Here is a 24,057-nt window from a genome sequence, read left to right on the forward strand (position 1 = left end):
TTATCAGCATGTCCGTTTTCCTCCAATTTGTCTTATTCTTGAAACACATAAAATATGAGATGATCTGAACCTATGCTGGTACTTTTGTTATACGGATTATGACTTCCCACTGGGGTGGAGGGAAATCCTTATGAGTCAAAAGGATTGCCTAACAGAAAAAGGGAAGAAAGAGAGACCTATCAAGAAGGCAACAGGTATATCTTTGGCACCAATCACTCAAGTTTTTCAATGAAATAACCTTTTGGCCTTACAAGCTCTTCTACCCATGTAACATTAGTCAATATACAGCCTATGCCTCAACACTGTTGCATGATCAGAGACACATGGGTATATAGCTAGATAAAAAACATATGCACATTGCAGCGATATCACAAATCTACTTAGGGATGGTACAGCACACACAAACACACCCACGACACACTTACTCAAAGTTCAATCACGGCAAGTTAATTTTGTCCGGAACTGTGGGAGAAAAAAAAAAAAAAAAAAAACACGGTACTGAAGTCATAATTAGGGATAAATACATGACTGGAATCATCCATCTCTCTTTAGCATGTCCATCCATGAGAGGCAGTGATGGATGAGGCTTTGAACTTGTACATGCCGAGCACCACCTCTATCAATCTTCCCTTTTTCTACTGCACAAAGCTTATTCACATGATGCATCACCATGCTAGAACCCTCCTTCAGGACAGCTATAGTGAACAGCACAACAAAACTCAACAGGAAAAGCATTTGAGCACAATACTAATATTATTACATGGAACTCCTACATCAGGGAAAGAAGCAGCCAATTATCTAAACTCTTGAAACAATCCAGTTTGTTCAATCTTTCAAAGTAAAGCAAAACGCAGCAGTTACTAAATAGTAGCTACCAAATGCTGGTTGGCATTGCTTGCTTTGGGCCTAAAAAAAGTCCTTTGTTAAGGCATCTCATGGCATCCCATCCAGTTTTCCCATCCTGTCTTGCCCAGCACTTCATAAACAAGTCTGGAAGTGTTTTCTCTTGTCAATGTGGAAATTCAAAAAACATTTCTGCTTTCAGAAATGGTAAAGACTTGTCTACGTTTATTTAGGATTAGACACTCGTCAGTGCTGCTTACATTATTTTAATGTTAACATTAGCATTAAATCCATAACATTGCACTTTAAGTTAAGATTGGAGCTCTTAACTGAACTCACTGGGATAAACAGACATTTCCCATATGGAAGGGTTCTCTCCACGTAAACAGACTAAATTCCCAATTCTGTTGAAAACTGCAAATTTATTTTTGTAAGTGGTCTGTACACTGGAAGCCAGGGCCTAACCGCAAGAATCAAAAGACACTTTTGAGAAACAAAACTGAATAAACAAAAGAAAATTAGATCTTGATTAAAAAAAAAAAGAAGAAAAAAAAGGAATTTATCTAAACCAGTGTCTTGCACCTACTAGCAATCAAGAATGCAGTGATGCGTCTCTGGAAGCACACGAGGCACATACTGCAGGTGTTACTGTATAAGTACAGTATATAACAGAACACGCTTGGCACAGCATAAGCCTTGACAGGAATTGCAAAGAGGTTTATAATCCCCCAAACCCGTTCACTGCCTGATAATAATACATCCCACTGACTGGCTAGACAGTATAATCCTAGCGGAGAGTTGAGTTGCAGACGACAAGAGAGTTTGAACAATAGGAACACACTGCACAAGACCAGGAACCCAAAAGATTCCTAACCTTCTTAATCGGCCATATCAGGGAACAGACTAGGTCTTCTGGGGACTGGTGAAGAAGCACCAACATAAGCAACCGTTATAATTCCTTCATTAAACAATCCATAGAAAAATCCTTCCGACTGATTTCTTCAACTGTATAAAGAGGAGAGTGTTTTCTGTAAAAGAATTTGTCTAGTTTTGCCTTCTTTCCTTTTTTTGAGGACACTGGTGTTTGTGATTTCTCAAAACGCAACCAATCTCAATCAATAAAAATTACTACTTCCAAGCCTTCTTGCACCAGTGCCAATTTGTCAGTCCCTATTAAATTGAGCCGATTTTCCAAAACTGTCATTTAGCAGAAAAGACGACTATTCACAGCACATTACAGTCGTGCAAATAACCCGTTTCTAGCAAGGTCTGCACCTTTTATATTTTCCATCTACTTTCACAGAAACTAGATCACAAATCTTGCTCTGCAGGAAAAGGAAAAAAAAAAAGACTATAAAATAAAAGACCTTTTAACAATTCTGTGGTGGGAATTGATTAATTTGGTGAAGAATATTTCAGACAAGAATGGGAAAACAATTTACCAAGCTTAAAAAGGTGGAATTCCACAATATAGCATTGCTCTAAAATGTGTGTGCAAAAAGCAATGGCTGGAAAATGTATACTTTAATTATTCATAATATCAAATCCCATGATTCAAAGTAAGGCTTTTGGCTCACCTTTTCCTAAGCACTGTGCACAACCTAATTAATAAGAACTTTCCTTTCACCAAGATTGGATCGTCCACGTGCAGCAAATTATGAGCATCATCTTGTACAATATCACTCTAATGTTCAATAACACCTGCTACACCCAAGAGAAAAATTCAACAAACATAACTGTGGCTCAAGTGTTGCATTATAGGTCATTAATTAAGTACATGACCCTTCCATGAACCCTTAAGTTCACATAGCAGTTCCTTGCTGCTTTTATGCATTAAAATCGTCTTATTCAAACACTACAGATACAGAAATAAATATATATTTCTGAATTGAATATATATATTGTTTAATGGTGCTTCTCAATGCGTCACTTAAGTTCTCATTTTCCATCAGAATGTGCATTGTGCAAATCTTCCTTCCCCTTTCACAAACATATATATGGAAGATTGCAGGAAGTGCACCTATTCAAAATCATCAATAAGGAAGGTTCGGCTAATCTGCTGGCAAGTGTTGCAATGGAGATTTGAGCTCATACATCCTGTATCCCAAGTTTAGAATTCTTGGCAGCCCACACTAGTTATGTAAGACTTGCTATTACAACACAAACAAAATGTCATTTCCAAATGGTTGCTGTAGAGGCAAACATGTAAAGAGTACACAGTGTGCACTGACTCAAGAGGCTGCATGCACTGTTCCTCTGACGTGCACATAATTTCAGCGCAGAAGGTAAAAGCGGATCACTTCCAAACACCTCCTCATATCTGCCTGAGTGGTAGTTCAATCAGCAAGCTCATCCGGAACAAAGGGTCTGTAAATATATAATGTATATTAAATAAGACTTCTTAAGCCTCTTCAGTTTAGTACTATAAGAGTTTTAACCCATTCTTTCAAATAACTTACACGTAGTCCCTTCAACCAGATTTTGACTCAGATGGCTTTCAGTTCAACTGGAAAAATAAACTCACCTGAAAGTAAAATGAGACAACGGTGTGTAGCTACTGGCAAGGCATTATTACAAAAGTATAAATATGTATTAGAAGGCCTAAGTGTTGAATTAATGCATTCAACACTATTGTTCAGTATAAAAGTGTTTTTTTTTGTTTTTTTAAAGATTGAGAAGTTACTTTAAATGCAGATGTCTGTATAATTGGAGACAGCTGGGTGGTTCTTTCGTGTGAGGTCTCTGACAAATAAATAAGCAAGCATACATGCAATAAAGACATATTTGCCAAACTCTCTTGAGGGTGGCACAGATTCAAAAAGGGACCTGCACTTAATTTATCAATACTTAACTATCCATAAGGAACCAGATTCCTTTAATGTATGGATCTACACAGCCTGAATTATTCTTGCTCTCCATTTACTCAGCTTCCTTGCTCTGCATTTCTGCAGTGTGATTGCAGAGTGAAATAAATTGGCTTATCTGTAACCAGTATCTTAAGATACAGGTTAGTCAAACAAATGCACGTTTTGTTCGTACAAAGGGCAAACTTTCTCCAAGTGCATTCTTGCAGACATAATTCTGTTCTGTTTTTCTGTAGAAATAATAATAAATAATAACTGCCTTTTATGCACAATAAACACATGATTTACAGATTTGTTTAGCAGCCATCTACAAATATTTCAAATATTATAATTGATTATGCATGGCCCTGCCAGAAAACTCATTCATGCCCCCTTCATAATGTCATAAAAACTGGAAAGTTAATCATATATCTTTATGGACGTCCTTACAAGATCCAGACGTGTTAGACTTATGGGATTGGTATGAATTATTAAAGTGGGCACTAGAGATATTGAAGGTTGTTAAATGTGATTTGTAGTACTGTTTACAAGGCTAACAAGCTGTTCCCTTCTCATACAATGGAGCATCACCCAGAAGGTGGACCTACAGGGTTTAAAAACATGCCCAACGGTTGGTGACAGCAGAGGAGAAGTTTCCTTCAATGTGTAAAGCAAGTGCCAAGTCATGAAGCACTTCGAAATAGATCAGGCCACTACTCTCTGTAACATGTATAGCTTTCAGTACCTGCAATGAAAGGCTTTAACAGACTCCACACCCCAAGGCTGCTGCTGTCCTGCACGTTTCTCCCCTCACATGGGTGCGCAGGGAGGTCCCGCCAGGAGCTAGTCCCCCCCGGCTTGCACTGTGCATAACGCTCAGGTCTGACACAGATCATTTCCACATCAACTAGTGGTCTGTCAAGACATGAAGCTACAATCTCGTACGGGCTCTCTTCAGAAACTGAGTTATGGGAGCTTTGTTTGTAGTTTTTAGTTTGTAGTTTGTAGTTTTTAGTTTTGTTTCCCCATTGACACGTCAGAAACGCTGCTGTCTCTTTAAAACGCAGCTCCGCCGTCCGCCGCTAGAGGGCCCTGCTCGGCCTGCTCGGGAGTCTGTTTTTGTTAAATGGGGGGTATTTAAATGCCCGACCATCGGCTGTCAATCAAAACCCCCCACAATCACAACAACCGTTCTTTTCTCCGTCCCCGTGTGTAATCCTTTCCTTAAAACTACGCGAAACATCGCCATCAAGACAGACCCCCGCACAGGGACACGCCGGGGACGGAGGAGGTCTCAGCTCGCACTGGATCTCCCGTCCAAACCGCGCACGTCTTTGTTTAGTTGCATTAATCCCAACTGAAACTGAAAGACACCAAAACGCACATTGTCCTCGAAGTCACAACTAACACAGACAATACGAAGTACATTTATTGGAGGGGGGCGCAGTGCCACGCCACCTGAAATGGACGTATTGTGATTAGTGCTGTAGAATTGTAATGCAATCAAATCCAGAGCATAATTGGGAAGTTTGTGCAATCCCGATCAGTGCTAGTAGCATGCAGCCACCTTTTCAACAAACTGTGCAACTGATCGTAACTTACTCTGGATCAGAAACCCACACACTAGAATAACCCCCGTGAATGAATCACAAAAGAAGAACTGAAACAAAAGTTTTTGGTTTTTATTAATGACTAACGCGGACGCCTCCGATCTAATCACGACACGTACTTTCCCTGCTACTCTTTCTTTACGCAAAACGCACGTTAAGCTCTTTCATCGCGTCTCCGCCAGTGGAAGAGACTGGGTCAACTGGGAAAGCAACCCCAACTTGGCTAACTGATCGTCTTTGCAACTCTAGACAGTGGCAATGCCGCTTTACATTATAATTCGCATTTCCCTAGGTCACGGTTACTACAAGAAAAGAACCACAAACTCCCCAAAATAGGACCCGTCAGTGACAGCTCCGACACATGCACACAAACAGCCACAAAACAGAGCAAATCAAAGACGCGCACTGCCCCGGACTGTGGAAACCAATAACTTGGGGGAACTGGGACAAACTCCTCCAAAAAGCGCGTTTCCCTGCGAACTGAGAACCAGTCGAACTCGCACCGCGTTCTTAACATTCTAGAACAACATTGTGTGTTTACACTTGACAAAAACGAATTAAAGAGATCAAATACAGAGCAGCAAAAGCTAGGACTGACAGAGCCCGGCACAAGCACTCGCACCACGGCCGGGTCCTCAAAATACACCGTCAAATTGGTCAGATTATATCGCCTGCACGCTCATATCCATTTAAGTGTAAATAATGACAATAAAGACACATGAAGACCCCCCTAAGCTCTGCGATCGGAACTGACATCGGATTAACCCCCCGAGTTTTCCGAAGGCAATTCCCGACACGCGTTCGGCGATTTCTACGCCGATTTGGGATATGCTACCGAGGAGGAAATCGTGCCCTTACCTGCCGTGGAACCAGTCCTTACAGATGTCGCACTCAATCATAAACCGGCTCACATCGTAGGGCTGCCGGCAGACACAGTACAGCGGGGCCGCCGCCATCTTCCTACTGTCCCCAAACAACGCACAGGATCAAGTGGGGCGGGGATTCCGTAAAACGCCGGGGTGAGACGGAAACAGCCGAGGGGAAACCCGAGTGCGTACGGACCTCGGAAAAGTGGGAAACGACTGTGACCGGAGACAGGCGAGGGCTGACGTCACTGTGACCGGATTCTCTGATTCCATTCGGACGTCGCGGGGACGGCGGCGTCCCTCTTTCATCTAACGTGTCGGGGACATAAATGATACTGCAAACTCCAGTAACCCTAGAGAGACACTGCAGTTTGTCAAGATACTACGAGAAAGGGAAATACTGCGAAACTATGTGCTGAAAGGGAAATCATCTAAGTCTAGGTTCCGTGCTTAACCTAATTGTAATAATCCAATTTAGAAACGCACGATGTTTTGTGTCAAAACTGAACTCAGAATTCATTATCACTACAAAAACAAGAAAATAAAACAATATTTCCCAAAAGCCAGTTTAATCCATAAAGGGTACTGTTTACAGAAATGTACGGAATATAACAATATATATATATATATATATATATATATATATATATATATATATATATATATATATATATATATATATATATATATATTACATTCATAGCCTATAGGATTGAAGGTCATTTGGAATGGATTTGCAACTATAGTACACTGAGTAATTCATCTGCAAATTGGCCCTTAATGTTTAAACACAGACTATCAATCAAATCATGATAACTTTCTTTTTGTGAACTCCTAAAAACGTTAGCCTTAATTAAACATGTTTTTTTTTCTAAATAAATTGCACGCTTTGCTGAGCTAATTCCTGCTGTTTGAACTAGACCAATAATTGAGTCTCTTTCGTGAACCTATTGAAGTAGACCGCTTATATTTGATCAAATAAGAATGAATATATCAGTTCAGGTATTTGCACCTGAAGGCATTGGGTGGTGTAATTTCTGCATGTTGCATATATTATTCGCGCTGGCACGTCGCTCGGCTGTGCAGGCGGGCGTGTGTGTCGTGCTGTACGTGCCTGTCTGTGTTGAGGGTCTCTATAGTGCTGTATCCCCAGAGGGCCTTCTCATAGGCTTTCTAATAGGCTGGCAGACCCCCTACTTCCCGCATCGGGGTCGCTGTGTGGCTGTATGGCGACCAACGCGTGTCTGTGCAAAGGGGGCGTCCGTGTGTGCCCACCTTTTGTGTCGGATCATATCTCAATTTGCAGCTGTGTGTGTGTGTGTGTGTGTGTGTGTGTGTGCGTGCGTGCGTGCGGTTGCAGTGGTCTTAACAGGTTGTTTTTTGCACAGTTAACAAACAAACACACACACAGATGAATAAAATATATACTTTTTTTTTTTTTGCCACAATGCAACATAATAGTTGAAGTTCATGGCTGCTGATTTACAAAGTATCCCCTGATCTCACAAGAGAAAATATCCTATAGGTTAGGAGGAGCACCTTTTAAAGCAATGCAAGCTCAGCATTGTGTGGTTTTATTTAGAATAACGACACAAATATATGCAGAATAAACAGTCCGGGAGAGCGGCCTCTGCTGGAGGCCCATGGCGCTGCACCGAGGTGACGCAATACAGTCAAGTGTGCAGCAATGGTTTTGTAAGGGCCCTCAAGACCAGCAGAGTAAGGATGTGTGCACAGCTTCTGATTGAGTGTAGCATTACCAGAGTAGCTCATCCCCTGGCTGGTTGAAAATCAGGTTAAAGATTCGAACCATTTATGATTTATTGTATTCTTTTGCCAAATTTGCTATCAGCACGTTTTCTTTTAATCAATTTGGCACTGCGTGTTAACGGGTGCACTTTCATCCACGCTGCTGCGGGCTCTCTGGCACTGGCAGTTAAGTGGACATCGTGCTGAATTAGAAATAAGAGAGGAGGAATCAGGTTAAGTCAGAGTTAAATGTACAGGCTGTTCTACGTTCCCGATCCCCTTCTCTACTGGAATGGCGGTTTCTTTTTGCAAACAAGCACAGGAAGGAGAAAAGAAGACGAATGTTTTAGAACAAATAATAAAAAGGGGAAGTGACATGATGTTTCGAGTTCAAGAAAGGATGTCTTGTTTTTAAAGCTTTCCCTTTTCATATTTTTCAATGTATTTTGTGTCAGCAGAGGTGGCTGTTTTGCGTGATCTAAACTGCCCGTCTTCAAATGATTTTGAAAAGACTGAAAAAATAAAAACAAGGAAACAGTTAGGTTTCTACAACAATTAACATCTCCTGTACAGCTTCTAATGTTATATCACTGGGGGTTCCAAACAACACAATAAAGCAATTATCTGCACACTAACCAGTTCTAACATTGACAGGCTTTCTATGTCTTATTCAGTTAGACTGTGTCTTTCTTCTGCCATATTCATGTTGCAATATATTCATAATGCAAGGAATGCATTGTCATGGTGTGCTGATAAGAAGGAATACAAATATATGATCTTTGTCTTTGTCTCTTAGTTTATTGTCTTTGCTTGTAATTTAGAAGATAGTTTTATAGTATATGTTATTTCAGAATACCTTATAGTGTGTGTGAGGTGTAGGGGGGTAGGGATTCATTAACAGTTGCTTTGGTTGTGTGTACATATCAATACGTTATCTTTTTTTTTTTCAGGCTTATTTCATAGGTATTCAGAAATTCATCCCAAGGGAGTATGTATAGCTCAGCAATGAAATGAGGATTTGGGGTCACAAGTTGAAATTTAAAACAATTGTATATAGGACTGTAAACAGGAGGTGCAGGAAGCACTTCTCACAGTGTGGTGCGTGCCTGATATTAACTACAAAGTGTACTCTGGGATTCTTCAGGAAACAGACTATTTCTCAGGAGTGGGACCAGTTACCTAGGACAGCATTATCTCTTATCATCTACATTAAAACCAATAAAGCAGACTGTACATGTAGACCATAAGACCCTGAGTCTATTTCTCAGCTTTGCATCCTATAAACTGTTATCACCACTGCACTACTTTCTGTATGGAATACCACATCACAAGCGTTCTTTGTACAATTCTTATGTTCACTATTCAAGCATATTTTAATTTGAAACATTCAACTAATACACAACAACAGTAGTATGTTGTACTGTGCTTTGCTCTGTAGTATAGTATAGTTTGTGTTAAACTACTTTATATTTGGTACCTTTGCACTTTGATATTATACTTAAAGAAAAGCAAGTCATAAGGGTGACTGTCAAATACATTAATACATAAAGAAAGTAAGAAAGAAAGAAAGAAAGAAAGAAAGAAAGAAAGAAATAAGAAAAGAAAGAAATTATTTATTCATTTATTTCTACAAAGATGATAAGAACATAAGAAAGTGTCCAAACGAGAGGAGGGCATTCGCCCCATTGTGCTCGTTTGGTGTCCATTAATAACTAAGTCATCAAGGATCCTATCCAGTCTGTTTTTGAATGTTCCCAAATTGTCTCTTCAGCCACATCGCTGGGGAGTTTGTTCAGATTGTGACGCCTCTCTGTGTGAAGAAGCGTCTCCTGTTTTCTGTCTTGAATGCCTTGAAGCCCAATTTCCATTTGTGTCCCCGGGTGCGTGTGTCCCTGCTGATCTGGAAAAGCTCCTCTGGTCTGATGTGGTCGATGCCTTTCATGATTTTGAAGACTTGGATCAAGTCCCCAAGTAGTCTCCTCTGTTCCAGGGTGAAAAGGTTCAGTTCCTCAGTCTCTCAGTAGGACATTCCCTTCAGACCTGGAATAAGTTCAAAATGACTTTGGTTTTACTCAGGGTCATTGTATGTCCAGTTTTTGTGCTTGTATCTGAGAGTTCTTAAAGATTACCAGTTCTTTATAGTACAGTATATCCTATGTACTGTGTATTTGCAGTGTTGTAGAAGCAGTCAACAAAAGACGTTTTAAAATAAGTCAATTTCAGGATTAGGTCTATAGCTTTACCAGCTGTCCCCAATGAAATGTACAGCGCTGCCGTCTGAAAACAGAACTGCTGTGACATTTCCTCTACAGTTGCTAGGTTGGTTGTCACTTGGTCGAGATAAAATAGGTCACGCGAAGAGCTCAGTGGAAACCCCACTTCTAAAAACATCCAGAAGTTCTTTCTTCTTTCTTTCTTTCTTTCGATTTCTCATTCTATTGTGGTTAATTTAATGAAGAAAAAGTCACACTACTGCATTTAAAACATTTATCATGTTTCTCTCTCCTATTCTAGGTGTCCCCGGGCCCGTGTGTCCCTGCTGATCTGGAAAAGCTCCTCTGGTTTGATGTGGTCGATGCCCTTCATGATTTTGAAGACTTGAATCAAGTCCACACATAGTCTCCTCTGTTCCAGGGTGAAAAGGTTCAGGTCCTCAGTCTCTCAGTAGGACATTCCCTTCAGACCTGGAATAAGTCTGGTTGCTCTCCTCTGAACTGCCTCTAGAGCAGCGATATCTTTCTTGAAGTGTGGAGCCCAGAACTGAACACAGTATCCAGATGAGCTCTAACTAGTGCATTGTACAGTCTGAACATCACTGCCCTTGTTCTCCATTCTACACTTTTCACAATATGCCCTGTTTGCCTTTTTTTATTGCTTCCCCACATTGTTTGGCTGGAGAAAGTGAGGAGTCCACATAGTCTCCTAATTCTTTCTCATGCGTTACTTCCTCTAGTTCTATTCCTCCCACAGTGTCAGTATAGTGGACATTTTTGTTACCTGCAAGTCACACCTTGCGCAATGAAGACCACTCGGTGCTGTTGCATTGCCATTTGTGAAGTGCTCTCATCCCGCTGGGTGAAGAGCGCCACCTAGCGTGCGACACGGATAGCGCAGTGTGTAGTTCAAGACAGTAGTAAGTGTGGGGCGTCGTCTTCGCCGCGCAGCGACCAATCGCGCCTCTGGCAGAAACTTTGTAAACAACAGAGTGGCACGTTGTCTGCAACATCTGGATCAGAGCGCCTAGTGGATACGGGCGACCGTAGAAAACAACGCGAAGGTAAGACGAAGGGCGGTATGTGGTTATACTGCCAGTGCTACCCGTCCGTGTGGTGCCCGTTTAGCACAATGGATGTGGCGATAGCTGCCTGGGATCACTTACTGTATGTGAGCGCTCGCATTGTGATGTTGGCAGACATCCGGGACGTTATACAAAGGAGACGAAAAAAGAAAAAGTCGATTAAACACCTTATTTCCTAAGGGGCTGCCTATATTGTTAGGCATGTTTCTACACATAAGTGGTGCTATCTACATATACCTAGTGTGTGTGTGTGTGTGTGTGGGGGTTAATTAATCAATTTGGGCCAAATCTTTGATCGAAGTCTCTCCACAAAAAGCCATAGCCTTACCAGCCAGTGCTGTTGCGCAACTGGCATTTAAACCCAGGCGCCTTGAAAACGACCTGCTTGCGCTGGGAAAAGGTGCGCTTGCCTTTCGCAGGGAAACAGCTTTTTGTTGCCCGTGTTTGTTTTTTTGGAAGGAAATGCACATGAAATATCGTTTGTTTCAGTTAAGACTCCGCTGAAGTGAAGGTTAAGGTGGGGGGGGGAGGTTGCAGAAGTTTCCATAGTTTACACTGTGCAACGTCGACTCTGTAAACGACTGCCCACCTCTGCCCATGCGCTGCAGTGGTCGCCACATTGGCATGCAGGCGGGCGGGCCGTGTTTTGGCATCGCATTGTGCACCGCTGCCAGTTCCGTAGCCCCCGCATTCAACCTCTTATCTCCAACATCTTTTCAAAATGTCGCAAGTTGAGTGTTTGCTCGTCTCCCTGGCAGTGCTCGCAGCAAGTAGTGATTTATGTCAAACTGTTACAATGTGACCTTTTTGACTTGGATACTTGTTTGTTGGGTGGTAACTGTGGTGGAGGATGTGTGAGCCAGTACTTGCTATAGTATGTGACTGATACAGTGTTACAGTTGGCTATCACTGTAGTCAACTTGGTATCGTTATGTGCCAATAAATGTCTAGTAACAGTGATATTATAATGGATGTGTTATTTCACTGTTAAATAAGACTTACATTGCATTGATCCATCCTGGGCTAGAGAGGTTTTGTATTCTTTCGGATTCTTCAATAAAGGTGGTAGAAGCTACAAGATACCTACAAATAAACTCAACCCCCAGTAGCTTTGGCTTTTCAACTTTGAAGTTTAATATCAAGATTATTTTTATTTTATGTTTTTAAGAGAAAAATATATGGCACTCCTCTGAATAGTGGTTGTAGCTGCTGTATATGGGTTGTATTGTCCGATCACAGAGGGCTACCACAACCAACACGGGCTGTCGAACGCTAACCTTAAGCACTCTTCGGGATTGCCGAAACCCACAAGATTTGAGTTTGAGAGTCTTTATTGGGCATCAAGTGTTCATGGGTTGGGTGCATACATTCGTTAACCCTTCAAATCACAGTCTGAAACCAAACAAAAGCAAACTGTGAACAGAAACCTGCTGTATTTGGCCGCTTTCCTGTCCGTGGCTCCGAAAGGGAGACCCATGTCGGTTAGAGATATAAATGTCCATATTTGTCAGGACTGTGTTACTCCACATTTCTCCTTGTCATAGACTCAATGGTCCTCAAACCAGCTGCCACCAACATAACATGGAAGTCAGGCAATCATCTCAAACATGTGAGGTGCAAACCTGGTGGAGGCAAAATGGACTCATGAAATGTGATATCGAATGTCAGGATATTAATCTACACGCTTCCTCAAGGTCTCCTCCATCTGACTACTGCCTAGAGGGTGATCCATATTGAACTAATTGAGAAATGTTTAATTTCAGACTTTGGTTTTTCCATCAACGATCTTTGATGGCTCAGGTTAGGGGATATCTTTAAATGGCATGGAAGGACAATAGTGTGCTCATTGTCCTTCTTTTGATCAGAAGACCAATGATATCTAGGACTTAGAGTATCATCTTGCTAGCTGAAAGATGAGCAAAAAGCCAATCATGCATTGAATAATGCATGATTGACAACAGAAAGTGTCAGAAACCCACACGTGTAATGCGTGCAGCTGGCTCCGACCTCAACTGTTGCTTGTATCGAAGGAACTGCAGCAGAGTGGCGGGGACAGCAGTTATTCTGCCTTTTTATGAAGTGAAACGGTAAAACGGCAAAACAATCATCCAGCGTGACCAAGCTGAAGTTATGAAACTCACTACTGTGATCCTGGTTTCAACTTTTTGGAAAATAAAAGCCCAAATAACAGACAGACTAATTTATGGAAAAAAAACCCACTTAGTTTTATAATAAGCTTATAATTCAGTGTAATGATTCATTTGTTTATTTTCCCGGAATAGTTTTGTGTCAGAGGGAAACCATTGAGAGCATCATGTTAATTTTCCTTTGATGGTGTGGTTTTGCCTGCTTGTCAAAAGGGTATGACTCCAGTATTTTCAGAATGAACAGCTCTGTGTATTTCAGTTAACGAGGAACGTTTGACGTTTGTTTGGTCTCTTGGTGATTTTCTGGTGCTGTTTTAGTTTCATATGTATATGGAAGAGAAAAAATGAAAGGAATTCACGTTCCTTGTGCTGTGCAAGTTTACTCATTGAGTTTGAAAACACTATCAATAAAAACACAAACTAAGAAAAACCTCAGGATAAGACAAGTATTCACCTTGTCGTAACAGTTAAGATACAGCGAGTGTTTATTTATTTTACATTACATGAACAAGTTAGTGTTACAACTGTTATAATGATTATTATTATAAAGTTACACATTAATATTATAGCTTTCCAATTTAAATGAAATGTGCTGTAGACCATTAAACTGAGAAGAATGACTGAATTTTATTAGGAAAAAAAGCCAGTACAGAACTCTTACATTTTACTATGGCATCACATACCTTACTTAGGTTGGGGTTAGATCAAAACTTTGACCCACCCGCTAATAGAAAACTACAGAACTGTACTCAGTTGTGGCTTCATTTTTAGTAAGATGCCACTTTCTTCTAATCAGAAATGTAACCGCTATGATGTACAGGTTTGTAGTTTGCTATTAGAGGGTGTGTCAAAGTTTTCATTTAATTCGGCCCTTAACTATGGTACTGCACTACTTCTACACCATACCTTGGTATTTTTGTCATCTCAAGATCAAGACTTTTTCTGAACTTACGCTGATTTCTCAGATGATTTTACCATCTGCAACATAGCAGGGTGGTTATCAGTTCAATATCAGATTTTTTTTTTTCTAAAAGCTTCTGAATCTGGAAACATTTATTCGTTTTTCGTGTAAGGTGTGGTAGATGTGGTAGACACCTCATGGTCCTGAATGGATGTTAGGGATGCTGTCTCTCATAATGACTTGGTTAAACAAAATTCCTGCTACCTGGAACTGTTTCACAGTTGGATATGTAAAGAAGTTGGATATTTTAAGTTAATTCTGTGCTGTCCTGTAAAAAAAAACACAAGAAAGGTAATATATTCCATTAAAACCCCTAACATTTTTGTCATTTTTACAAATAAAAGAAAGTCTTCTCTAAATCAAAGATGTGGCATGTCTAGATATATCTCAATTGCTCTGACACATGTTTTGCTTGTTGGACAACCTGGAACAGCTTTGTCAGGACCAAAGTTAGCAATGAACTCCACAGGCAGACTGCTGACTCTCAATCAACACAACACTTCACACCAGGGGGAGAGAGCCTTAATGTCCGTTTGAAATTATTAAAACATGCTTTTGGACATTTTAACTTCTCCATGCCTGCCTGATTTCCCTCCCCTTCCCCTTTTGTTTAGGATGGATTTTAAAACAGGTTAAAAATGAATCTGTAGTTTGTCTCTCAACAGGGCTACCTGTTTGGAACTCTGTGCCAAATTTCAGATTTTAACTTTCATTTTGATTGCCAATTTCATGTCATGTGTCAAAACTGTGAGGAGTTGGCAAAGTATTCGATAAGAGCTGAAGTGTATAAATTTACTTTTGATAAAACACTCATTCGTATTTTACTTAGCTAACATCTGTGTAGGTGGTAATGTGCCACCTAACTCAAACTATCCTAATTTCCATCTTCAAGGTTTCAATTTCACCCACATTTGTTGTCACATTAGAGAGAGAGAAAAAAAACGCAGTTTCACTTAATCTCAGCTGACTTGACTGATGTGACATGTCGCACCCGGTGTAGAGATGCATGTATGTTTTTGTACTGTGCTGCACAGGATGTGGGTACAGCCTTAGCACAGAATGTTTTCTGTTGCACGGGTACATTGATGTACGTGTGTCATATATGTTCTTCATAGAACTGTATTTTCCTACATCAAAATAAATAAGAATAAACACATAAGAATGACTGAAAATTGTTTATTGAATTAAGAATATTGTGCCTTGTCTTTCAAAATACACAAGATTTTGATTAAGGGGAAATAATTACCTGTGTGCTTATGTTTGGTATTTTTAAGTGTGCGGATAGTTAGTCAATGGTTATTGGATAGCAGCTACTAACAACACACACAAAACCAAGGAAAGAAAAAGGATAAAGGAATGAAATAGACCTTGTTCCTAATTACCTCATGCGTATTTGTTTTCTCTCATACGGAATCAGTAATATGAATGAGCTCAATTGGAATATTCCTAGTCTATGTGCGACGTACTGCGAACTTTAACCCTGTTATGAACTTCAAGATTTGTTTTTTTGTTAAATAATGCAAATGAGTCATACAGTCTGGAGAGTAGTGCAGTTAAGAGCAGTCAGCAGTCATGAAAAAGGGGTTTCAGCTTCCTGGTTTTGTTTATACTCTCTGATGTTGAGTATAACACAACCCTGCCGATGGGTGACAAAAACACAACATTCAGTCGCTAAAACTGGATCTAAAAACCATCTATTCTCACTCAGATTTGATGTGCAAGCTCCACTCACTCCCAGTTTGTCACACTTCTTGTATCACACTTGGTTCTTGGGACCATAACAAGACTCTGACCGACCCGCGATTCATAAAAATAACAAGCTTGATCCCTATCCCTATCTTCCTTTTGTGTTTTTAGTAGGAGAAAGTAACACCCAACAATAAATGAAACTGCAACTGGGGACAAGTTGGGAATGGGGGGCGTAAATAATTTGTTTTAATTTGCTCTAGGCTTTGGTTTTGAGAGAAGTCTGTGACAGAAGTTTTACATCCAAGCTATTCATTTGTGTACTAGACTTTTATCTAATTATCTAATACGTTAGAGGCAAGTTTATAGAGAATGATGCTGGGAGGGACTCTACTGTGGATCTGCGTCTACAAAAGAAAACAAACTAACCAACAACAACAACAAACAACATGTGAAACCTCAGCCTTCCGGAGTTCTGGTACATGATCTACCAGAAATGATTCAATGTGAAAGTTTCCAGGGGCTAAAATAAAACGCGCTCTGAAATCATAGCGGTGTGCATTTTAAAACCGGTTGATGCAAAACTGAAGAAGTGCAGAACTGTAATTCAATTATTGTTGTTGTCTGGCCATGCAGGGAATGTAATCTCAACACCATAGACATGATTGCCTGAGCTGTGCATTTACTAGAAACTAATTCAAAGTAAGTAAGACAGAGAGGAAGTGCCAGCTGCTACCGCTCTGAGGAAATTATATTCCTCTTTACAAAAATGTAAGCACTAAATCTGTGTAGTTTCCATTTGGGTTTGAAATGCAGACAAACATCCTACCAATGCCAATTTAACAGTATACTCACAGGATATGTGTTTTTTTAATTTTAAAGAAAATAAAGCTAGGAATATTATTTATACAATCTGGAGTGAAGGTGGTGTGTTCAGGAAAACCAATATTGTTGTGGTCGTCTCATTTTGGAAAGTTAAGCCAATACAGCTATAGCATTTCTTTGTCTTAACGCTTAAACAATAGCAACATGATAGGCTAGGTTTGCATTTATATTTAGGCTCTTTTGGGAGGTTAGCAACATTTATTCAGAGATTCATGAGGAGTCTTTGGAAAACCCCAACCGTGTTTGGACCCACGTTGGGAATTTCTAAAAGCATTCAAAACGAGTGGGGGGATGACAATGACAAAAAAAACATACAAAATCAGTTTGAAGGTATAATTACAACTTTGACAGTGCAGAGTGGAAGAGTGACCAGACCAAAGTTACAGCACATTACCGGGGATCTATTTTTGTTAGTATTATTGTTGTTGACGTTTAAAATAGATAATTTCAATTGTGTTATTTCAATAAGGAAGTTGTATGTCACCAAGAGGCTTTCTGGTAAACTGAACTGAATACCAACTGTTTGTTTTTTGGTTATAAAATTTCCCTCGGTTGGCTAGCTTTCATTTGCCGCTAATGAGGATGTAACACACACCACTGTCTCAAAAGCAGCTGATTACTGCATTCACCTGAAGGTTACCAGAATTTAACTGACATCACGGTTTCCTGTTACATCTCATGTGTGCTCACTGGTGCAGGCAATCATGACTCTGGGGAACCAGCAGTAACTGAAAGCTGTTATAATTAAACAAACCGAAAACGTCTGTGTTGTTGTTTTTTTTATTTTTTTATAGACAATTGTTTGTGTGGGTTGGAAGTGTGAAATATTTGTAGCTCAGTTGCTAAATGTTTTAAAAGTTTTAAATTTGTGGAATTGGATATAGACTTGTTGCTTCTAGAAGTAAATACTAATAAGTTGATGAGGAGTATCTTTTTGTTTGTATCTAAATTAATATATATATATATATATATATATATATATATATATATATATATACACTCACCTAAAGGATTATTAGGAACACCATACTAATACTGTGTTTGACCCCCTTTCGCCTTCAGAACTGCCTTAATTCTACGTGGCATTGATTCAACAAGGTGCTGAAAGCATTCTTTAGAAATGTTGGCCCATATTGATAGGATAGCATCTTGCAGTTGATGGAGATTTGTGGGATGCACATCCAGGGCACGAAGCTCCCGTTCCACCACATCCCAAAGATTCTCTATTGGGTTGAGATCTGGTGACTGTGGGGGCCAGTTTAGTACAGTGAACTCATTGTCATGTTCAAGAAACCAAGTTGAAATGATTCGACCTTTGTGACATGGTGCATTATCCTGCTGGAAGTAGCCATCAGAGGATGGGTACATGGCGGTCATAAAGGGATGGACATGGTCAGAAACAATGCTCAGGTAGGCCGTGGCATTTAAACGATGCCCAATTGGCACTAAGGGGCCTAAAGTGTGCCAAGAAAACATCCCCCACACCATTACACCACCACCACCAGCCTGCACAGTGGTAACAAGGCATGATGGATCCATGTTCTCATTCTGTTTACGCCAAATTCTGACTCTACCATCTGAATGTCTCAACAGAAATCGAGACTCATCAGACCAGGCATTTTTCCAGTCTTCAACTGTCCAATTTTGGTGAGCTTGTGCAAATTGTAGCCTCTTTTTCCTATTTGTAGTGGAGATGAGTGGTACCCGGTGGGGTCTTCTGCTGTTGTAGCCCATCCGCCTCAAGGTTGTACGTGTTGTGGCTTCACAAATGCTTTGCTGCATACCTCGGTTGTAACGAGTCGTTATTTCAGTCAAAGTTGCTCTTCTATCAGCTTGAATCAGTCGGCCCATTCTCCTCTGACCTCTAGCATCAACAAGGCATTTTCGCCCACAGGACTGCCGCATACTGGATGTTTTTCCCTTTTCACACCATTCTTTGTAAACCCTAGAAATGGTTGTGCGTGAAAATCCCAGTAACTGAGCAGATTGTGAAATACTCAGACCGGCCCGTCTGGCACCAACAACCATGCCATGCTCAAAATTGCTTAAATCACCTTTCTTTCCCATTCAGACATTCAGTTTGGAGTTCAGGAGATTGTCTTGACCAGGACCACACCCCTCAATGCATTGAAGCAACTGCCATGTGATTGGTTGGTTAGATAATTGCATTAATGAGAAATTGAACAGGTGTTCCTAATAATCCTTTAGGTGAGTGTATATATATATATATATATATATATATATATATATATATATATATATATATATATATATATACACACACACATCATCATCAGTCTATATTGATCCACTGCTAGATGGCTTCCCCAAGATATTTCCACTTTCTTTCATGTATAGCTTCCCTTTGTTTTCAGATCCATTGATTTTTTTTAATCTCTTGTTGTTATTCCAAGCATACATCTTTCCATCCTTCTTTGTGTCAGTTTCTGTAAAAAAAATATTTGTTAAGTGACATGTTTTCACAGCCATAAGTGAGCATTGGTAGTATGCAGATGATCAGATACTTTTCTCTTCAGGGGAATGGGTCGATTTCCTTTCAGCAGCATTTCTTACAAATGCTCTCCATCCAATTTTCACTCTTCTTTTGATTTCTTTCATAATATCTCCGTCTGCACTGATTTGTTGTCCATGGTGGACAAAACTTTTGATTTCTTCGAGTATCTCTCGATCTACTTTAAATTTTCTTAGATTTAACAAAGCTGTTAAAAATTACTCAGGGTCATTGTATCCAGTTTTTGTGCTTGTATCTGAGAGTTCTTAAAGATTACCAGTTCTTTTTAGTACAGTATATCCTATGTACTATGTATTTGCAGTGTTGTAGAAGCAGTCAACAAAAGACGTTTTAAAATAAGTCAATTTCAGGATTAGGTCTATAGCTTTACCAGCTGTCCCCAATGAAATGTACAGCGCTGCCGTCTGAAAACAGAACTGCTGTGACATTTCCTCTACAGTTGCTAGGTTGGTTGTCACTTGGTCGAGATAAAATAGGTCACGCGAAGAGCTCAGTGGAAACCCCACTTGTAAAAACATCCAGAAGTTCTTTCTTCTTTCTTTCTTTCTTTCTTTCTTTCTTTCTTTCTTTCTTTCTTTCTTTCTTTCTTTCTTTCTTTCGATTTCTCATTCTATTGTGGTTAATTTCATGAAGAAAAAAAACAAGTCACACTGCAGTACACTGAGGAATACCCAATTAATAAAAATACCTACAAACTTTTAAGTTTAAGTGACTGACACTGAGACTAATACCCGGACCCCAGCTCCCTAGTGCATTAGGAAGCACCACATGTCACATGGCTGTACCTCTTATTACATGTAATCTATATATATATATATATATATATATATATATATATATATATATATATATATATATTACTGCTGCACATTGAAATTACTATGGCCTAGACAATATGCAGATTTTAACATGTTTGTTTATGTGTAATGTTTTTATTTAAAACATTTATAATGTTTCTCTATCCTATTCTTCAGTGTTGTTTTACAAGAGCAGATACTATACTAATACTAATGCATCTGTTACTATTACTGGAAGATTTTTCTTCTTCTTCTTCTTCTTCTTCTTCTTCTTCTTCATTGAAGCAGAAATACTCAATGTTCAAATAAAAAACTTTTTCTGCATCTGATTTTGGTAACAAATTACGATGTTTTGTATAGGCTGTAGCTATACATTGATATATTTACAGTAGCTTAGATAAAATAAGGACATGGTGACATCTAGTGGAGATTAAGAAAATAATAATAATAATAATAATAATAATAATAATAATAATAATAATAATAATAAAAAATAGTCAATGTCAAATATGTAACGGGAGTTCTGTAACTTCCAGAAGTGATTTTTAATTGCTTTTCAGAATTTGGTAGAAAGTTAAATCTGCCACATTATGTCCATACATTGCTATTAGTGACATTTCAAGTAATAGCAATGTGCAGTAACACAGTGGTATTAGGTTTTCTGAGGGTAACAACATTTTGTTTTGAAAACAAATTCATTCACAATCAATTGAACAATAATTCTCAAATATAGGTTACTTGAGCTATAAATCCACCTGATTAGGTAGCTCAAATCATCAGTGAAGGCATGATATGACATTGCATACGCCAATCTCATGTTTTGTAAGGAGCAAAAAGTAGAATTCTACTAGTTAGCAACACACGCTATTATAATTGTTCACACGCTATTATTATTTGTGTCAATAACGTTCATTTTAAGGATGTGCATAATAGTATTGTTAGTTGGCAGGAACTAATCTTAGCTGTGTACATATTAAGTAGAGTTTATCTAGTCTGGGAGATTTACAAATCTCCCCTGAAACAAAATTACTTTAGAATTTTGTAGTTTCTTGACTCTGGGATGGATTATTTTGTATTATTTATTTATTTTTACAGATTAATTTATAAAGTGACATTATGTTAAAGGTCAATTTCAAATTATAAGCAAATAATTTCTTCCATATTATAAACTAACTTATATTTTGAGCACCCCAGTAACACAAGATAAGAATGATTTGCAAACCAGTAGGAATTGCTATTGATGTACAAAAACAGAGAAACAAACAAAACATGAAATTGAAATCCCAATAATTTATGCAAACCTCTGACCCTTGCTGTTGACAATCCATGCTAGCCTTTGCAAATCAGAAACTTTGGTTGAGGTGCAGTTTGTATCTGCAGTGAGGTGGGTTGCAAATTTGATTTTTCCTCAGCTTTTTGGAAGGTTTGCATACACCGTGTATGTGTTCTATAATTTCTTTAACTTTATGTATCTGAAACTTTATGTTTTTCACACATTTTCCATGGCTTCTTTCAACTTTACATCCCAAAGTGCTTTGAAAGGTATTGCATACAATTATCTATTATTTCAGCAGCTGGTATGTTCTGATTTAAGTTATTATAGCTGATTAACATTAAAGCATTTAAGTCTGTTTTGTCATCTGTGAGTCCCTTACTGTACATTGTATTAAGTGCATTTTATATAGCAAGGGTAAGCAGGGGCGCATTACACCTGCACATTACATGCAATGGCAAAGCATTTGCCAACAAACTGTATAGTGTACTTGTAAACCTGTGAACTGCACTGTCAGACACAAACCCAGTGATATTGCTACTTGATGCAACATGGCTCATGCCATTTACTTAAAGAATTGTCCTTAACCTCTAATTTATCACGTCTCCAAAAGCTTATTGATAATCTTAGATGTTATTACGCACAAAGTCCTCTTTGATTTATCTATCTCTTTTCCTCTCGGTTAAGGTTAGACAGGTCAATACAGTCAATAATTGAACTCATTACATTATGATAATAAATTGATAAGTTTTGCTAATGTACTGAACACATTACCAGTTACCAGTTAAGATTAAGCAGTTATCCAATTTCAGAGTGTATATTGTGACATATATTGTGATTTTTTTAACCTTTGAAATAAAAACATGCTTATTTTAGATTATCATCTTGTAAAACAGAATGATTTTGTACTTACATGCCAAATACTCAGAGAAGGGTAATTGTTATTTAAACTATATCATCATCATCATCATCATAATAATAATCATAATATAAATTATGTTTTTCTATGGAACGCCAAGACAAATATTACATATTATTTTTAAGGTAAAGAAGAGCTATCTGCCACAAAAAATATATTAAATATTATTAATAATATTAATACATTCTTACAATAGCAAATGCCAGGAGAATATACCTTGCTTATGAATGGATTACATTTATTCAAAAGGAATACTTTTATTATTATTATTACTATTATTAATAATAATAGTTACCTATAAAATGATGTGTTGTTTTATTACTTGTAGGAGGTGTTTGAGAAGCTAAAGAAAGCATGTTGTTTGTATGTTTGCTTGCATGTCTGCATGAACCAAATGGAATCTAGCAGAACCTAAAGTATGACTAAAACCTTTTACTATACAGAGCAGGATTAGGACAATGCATTAATTAGAAACTGCGCAACAAACAGTTTTAAGAAGACTGAGATCCAAGTATAAGACAAACATAGCACTCCTTAAATTCTCAACAGTGCCTTGTACCTTTGTCTTCTGCTATAGGAAATATATTTGTATATGTCTGCAGATTGTGGTTTTATGAATAGCTCTTAACTTAATTTTAAACAAACATTTTGAATGATGTAAGTCGTCCAAATTAAGCAACATTAGAATGTAATTTTCGTATTTCATTGAAACCGATATTTATTTTATTTTTCATAGAACAGGAAGTACTGAAAGCTACCATGACGAATTGCACTGGCTTCATGTTTTAAAGTTATTTATTCCTTGTCTGTGCCTGTAATCTAATTAATTGTTTGCAGTCTTTTTTTTCCCTCCAATTTGCATTTGACATCTTAGCAGAAACCAAATATTTGATAGTTGAAATTGACTATTGCACTGATAGTTTAAATTAGATGTAAGTATGCACTGTATTTTATGTGCTGTTGTGTGGTAAGTTTTTATTGTTCAATTTAAAGAGGCAGTTGCTTAACCAGTTTGCATACACAATTGATGAGAACATTTTCCATGGAAAAATAACAATAACAATAAAAATAACACCACCAACATTCTATAATAATACAAAAATATGCAGTTATATATAGTTTATATAAAGTTTATATATTATATCTTGATTTTACAAATATGAATGACCAAAAAATTTAATTTCTTATTTTTTCATTTCCTCCATGGTTGTAACAAAAACATATTTTTTACACAGATATTTCTTTGTCAGAATGTTAAGGCAGTTTCACTTTCACACCATTAAGCAATACATTTAAATAACACAAATGGGGATTTTCAAATATTTTCCCATCCCGTTTCTGTAAATGTTATTGTGCAAGATAGTAAGAAACTGTAGAACAGAAATTAATACTTTTTCAGTCAAATATGCATTTCGAAAATTAACTGACATTTATGTGGAGTTGGAATAAAATGTAACAGTTTTTGCACATGAGTTCTTATGGGGGGGAGGGTTGAACTATTGTTATTTAGTTTTGTTTCTTAAATTCTTATTTAAAAAAATATTGAAATGTCTGAATTATTATTTGTTTGATTATTATGTCTGGTTTCATTGTTAAATGTATATATATATATATATATATATATATATATATATATATATATATATA

General features: G+C 38.2%; 1 protein-coding gene across 1 annotated transcript in view; it reads right to left on the reverse strand.

The window, feature by feature from the left end:
- Positions 1-6,273, reverse strand: part of kdm7ab (lysine (K)-specific demethylase 7Ab) — a 31,122-nt gene extending 24,849 nt beyond the window's left edge. The window contains exon 1 of the mRNA XM_066724412.1: positions 6,155-6,273. Within this exon, the coding sequence (XP_066580509.1) occupies positions 6,155-6,252 (98 nt within the window). The 5' untranslated portion in view covers positions 6,253-6,273. The remainder of the gene's footprint in view (positions 1-6,154) is intronic.
- Positions 6,274-24,057: the final 17,784 nt, after the last annotated feature.

Source organism: Amia ocellicauda, chromosome 15 (genome assembly GCF_036373705.1).
Source record: "Amia ocellicauda isolate fAmiCal2 chromosome 15, fAmiCal2.hap1, whole genome shotgun sequence".
NCBI classification, from domain to species: domain Eukaryota; kingdom Metazoa; phylum Chordata; class Actinopteri; order Amiiformes; family Amiidae; genus Amia; species Amia ocellicauda.